Genomic DNA, 3,780 nt, shown 5'->3' with positions numbered 1-3,780 from the left:
ACACACACACACAGAAACACACACACAGAGAAACACACACAGGATAAGATGCAGACGTTTCATCTGAGAAGTTTGAGTCTGAGAAAACAAAGAGGTTAAAATGAAATAAGAGGAAGATGATGAAGATGAATGGATGAGGAAGAGGAGGAGACGTTCAGTGAGGATGAGGAAAGTTTGGGATGAAGACGACTTTGTTCCTCCCTGGGGGATCAAAGCGTTTGATTGGTCTGATCAGTGACAGGTTGATGATGTTCATCGTCACAGAGGAGCAGAACCAACCGGGTCGCTGATCCCAAGAGACGCTCTTCCTCCAGGAAGTGACCCAGAATCTGACAGGACGACCCGGTTCTGTTCTGGATGGCAGCCGGGACCAGAACCTGCACCAGCCGGTGTTTTCCTCCTCTCTGACCTTTGACCTCTTCTCAGCTCGGGTTCTCTTGGGAGTTTTTCTGTTTTCTGTTTGGATGAATCCGATTTCTTCTTCTCCCCCCTTTTTGCTGCGGCTGATCCGTTGCCGTGGCGACCAGATGAACGCCGTCCTCCAGTCAGGGCGGCCGGGTTCTGATCCGGGTTTTCTGTTGTTCTCAGGAGGTTCTGCTGAAGCGGGCCGCCGACCTGGTGGAGGCGCTGTACGGCATGCCGCACAACAACCAGGTGAGCCCGACCCGACCCACGACCTCAGGTTCTGATCATCAGTTCCGGGTCCAGTCACAGTTTGGTTCTGAAAACTTTAAAACACTGAACCGGCCCGATCGGATCAACCCGTATGCATGTGACCATCCAGTCATGTGACCATCCAGTCATGTGATCATGTCTGTCGCGGCTCCTGTTCCCTTTTCTCTCCTCTGACCGACTGGCCACGGCCTAGTCCAAGTCTGACCTGTGTCCTCCCTCCCCGCAGGAGATCATCCTGAAGCGCGCCGCCGACCTGACCGAGGCGCTCTACAGCGTGCCGCGCAGCCACAACCAGCTGCCGTCGCTGGCCGGCTCCGCCGCTCACTCCGGCATGATGGGCGTCAACTCCTTCAGCAGCCAGCTGGCCGTCAACATCAGCGAGGCGACGCAGGCCGACCAGGGTGAGCCGCCCCGCGTTCCCTCCCTCTCAGCCGACCAGGGTGAGCCGCCCCGCGTTCCCTCCCTCCTCTCCGCCGACCAGGGCCCAGCCGCCCCTCCCGCCCTCCCTCTCAGCCGACCAGGGTGAGCCGCCCCGCCTTCCCTCCCTCTCAGCCAGGGTGAGCCGCCCCGCGTTCCCTCCCTCTCAGCCGACCAGGGTGAGCCGCCATCTGCTTCTCCTGTCCAGCAGCTGACCAATGAGGTCATGGGAAACTCCATAACTCCACCGGTTCTGTTGAAACGCGGCCAGCAGCTGCAGCCTCTGTTACTGCTTAGTGAAATCCTTCCCGCCGGCCGACCAGGTAAATAACATCCACATCCTGGATCAGAGCCCGACCCGGAACCAGAATCGGAACCCAGCTGCTCCAGAACCAACCAGGAAAATGCCTGGAGGTCAGCTGCAGACAGTCCGGATCAGAACCAGAACTCCACTGGAAACAAGCAGGAAGACATCAGAATAAAACTCCAGATATGGACTTTGGTTCTGCTGGGATCGGACCAGCAGGAAGCAGCAAACACATGTTTCTGATTCAGGAAGTGGATCTGGTTCCCACGCCGTCCAAACTCTCACGCCAACAGACACATGTTTCCTATCGGCTGATGGGAATCCCCCAGGCCAGCAGGGTCAGAGGTCAGGGAGGGATGATGTCACAGCAGGAAGCTGGTGGGAGGAGTTCCAACATGGAGGGAAGAAAAAAACGATCCCGTCTGTACCAGCAGAACGCTGCACCATGCTGCAGCATCTCAATCAGATGCAAGTCCAGACTTTGACTGGGCCACACCAAAACAGGAATAGTTCCTGAGCATCCAGAGGACTTGCTGTTTTACACATCCAGGAGTAGAATCCATGATTCCAAGTGGTCCTGAAGCATCCCAGACCATGATACTGCCACCACCATGTCTGACTGTAGGTACCAAGGTCAGACTCCGATTTGCAGAGAGGGCATTAATAAATGAAATCATAATTTATCATTTATTTTATCTGTGTCTCATGTTTGATGATCAGAAACAGGACAGGTTGTGAATACTTTGTTTTTGTGATGGCGTTCCTCAGGGCGTGTCTGAACAAGCTTCCTGCTTCTCCTTCTCAGGTTATTCCCGTAACTCCAACAGCGTGTCGCCACGCGGCTACGTGCCGAGCTCCACGCCGCAGCAGTCCAACTACAACACCATCACGTCCTCCATGAACGGATACGGCGCCGCCATGACCAACCTGGGCGTTCCCGGCTCCCCCGGATTCCTCAACGGATCCACCGCCAACTCTGCTTACGCAAGTGAGTCGACGCCGGAATCAAACCATCCACCAGCAGCGATGAGGAGCAGAGATCGGCTTCCTCACTCTTCATCTCGGGGAGAGGAGCGACTGTGTGGGACTTTGGTGGTGCTGTCAGGGAACGTTTGTTTTGGAACGTTTCCTGTGAGGGAATGTTGGCCTGGAAATGTTGGGGTCAAGGAACCTCACAAGGGAACGTGGGTTCAGTTAGGCATGTCACCCGTCAGAGGTTTGGTTTTCAGATGTTGGGTCTCTTGTGACGACGTACAGATCTGATCTAAAGAAAGAAATGACTTCAGATATTTGTCATTAGCTGCTGTTAGCTTGTGCTAACGTCAGTAGGCTTCAGTCAAGCAGGTCTTAGAATCGATATTTGGCAGATTTCCTAGACTATCTTTTTAAAGTACTTAATAACTAGCTGTATCTCTTAGCTTTAGCATGCTAATGGTATGTTTAGCATGGTAATATTAGACTTAGCACACTAAAAATGTTATTAAAGTTATTTTAACATAAAACTGAAATATCAGAAGAAATGCTTCATGTTATTTTCACCTTAAAGCAAAATGTAAGAAGTTCAAATTTTAGCTAGCTGTATTTCTTGGCTTTAGGATGCTAATGCTATTATTAGCATGTTAATGTTAATTTTAACACACTAAATGTTATTAAATTTAGCTTTACATGTTAGAATAAGTTATTCAACCTTTTAACTTGAGGAAAATTTTGGAAGTTGAAATAATTATCTGTATATCCTAGCCTTATCATGCTAAAGCTCTCATTAGCATGCTAATGTTAATGTGAGCACAAAGGTTAAAGTTCGCTTTATTTCACAGCTGGTTAAGGTTATAAAACATGAATCTTGACATACAGCAGAAATACTTCATCTCAGGTGAGGACGGGTTCTGGATGAGAACCTCTAGAGCAGGATGAAGCTGATGGGTCCAAGCTGCTGTGAAGCTCCAGAATCAGAGGCAGCATCACGTTGATCTGGGATTTGATGAGCCAGACACCGTGCAGGTTCAAACCGAGTCCAACTGGACTAGAGCTCAGCAGGTGAACTGGAAGCTGCTGCTCACACTCTTTGCTGCAGGAGCTGATTTTCATGCCTGCAGACGGAGGAGCGGGTCAGTGGGTGTGTGTCTGTCAGTGGTGCGTTCGTGGAGCGTAGTGAAACCGCCCGCCAGGAGCTCTTCGTTGTTTTGGCTTCTGTTTCTAAAAGCCCACTGAGTCTCAGAGAGACTCGTTTAGTCGGCAGCGAGCTCCATGCCAGGCGATGCCGTCGTCCCTGGTGACCAAACGCCTGGCTGAGTTGCAGCTTCCTGCTGCCAAGCCTTGGTGTGTGTGTGTGTGTGTGTGTGTGTGTGTGTGTGTGTGTGTGTGTGTGTGTGTGTGTGTGC

At 51.4% G+C, this 3,780-nt stretch overlaps 1 protein-coding gene across 2 annotated transcripts in view; it reads left to right on the top strand.

Annotated features, from left to right (window-relative positions):
* Positions 1-3,780, top strand: part of LOC103471770 (transcription factor COE3-like) — a 119,146-nt gene that overhangs the window by 111,196 nt on the left and 4,170 nt on the right. Inside the window, exons 11-13 of one of the 2 annotated variants that reach the window (XM_017307218.1) lie at positions 589-654; positions 902-1,076; positions 2,205-2,384. In XM_017307218.1, the coding sequence (XP_017162707.1) occupies positions 589-654; positions 902-1,076; positions 2,205-2,384 (421 nt within the window). Of the gene's footprint in view, positions 1-588; positions 655-901; positions 1,077-2,204; positions 2,388-3,780 lie in introns of both variants that reach the window. The other variant, XM_008420951.2, reaches the window with a different exon arrangement.

The sequence above is a fragment of the Poecilia reticulata genome, linkage group LG10 (genome assembly GCF_000633615.1).
Source record: "Poecilia reticulata strain Guanapo linkage group LG10, Guppy_female_1.0+MT, whole genome shotgun sequence".
Classification (NCBI taxonomy): Eukaryota; Metazoa; Chordata; class Actinopteri; order Cyprinodontiformes; family Poeciliidae; genus Poecilia; species Poecilia reticulata.
Note: the sequence above shows the minus strand (reverse complement) of the source record. Positions and strands in the feature narration are given on the sequence as shown.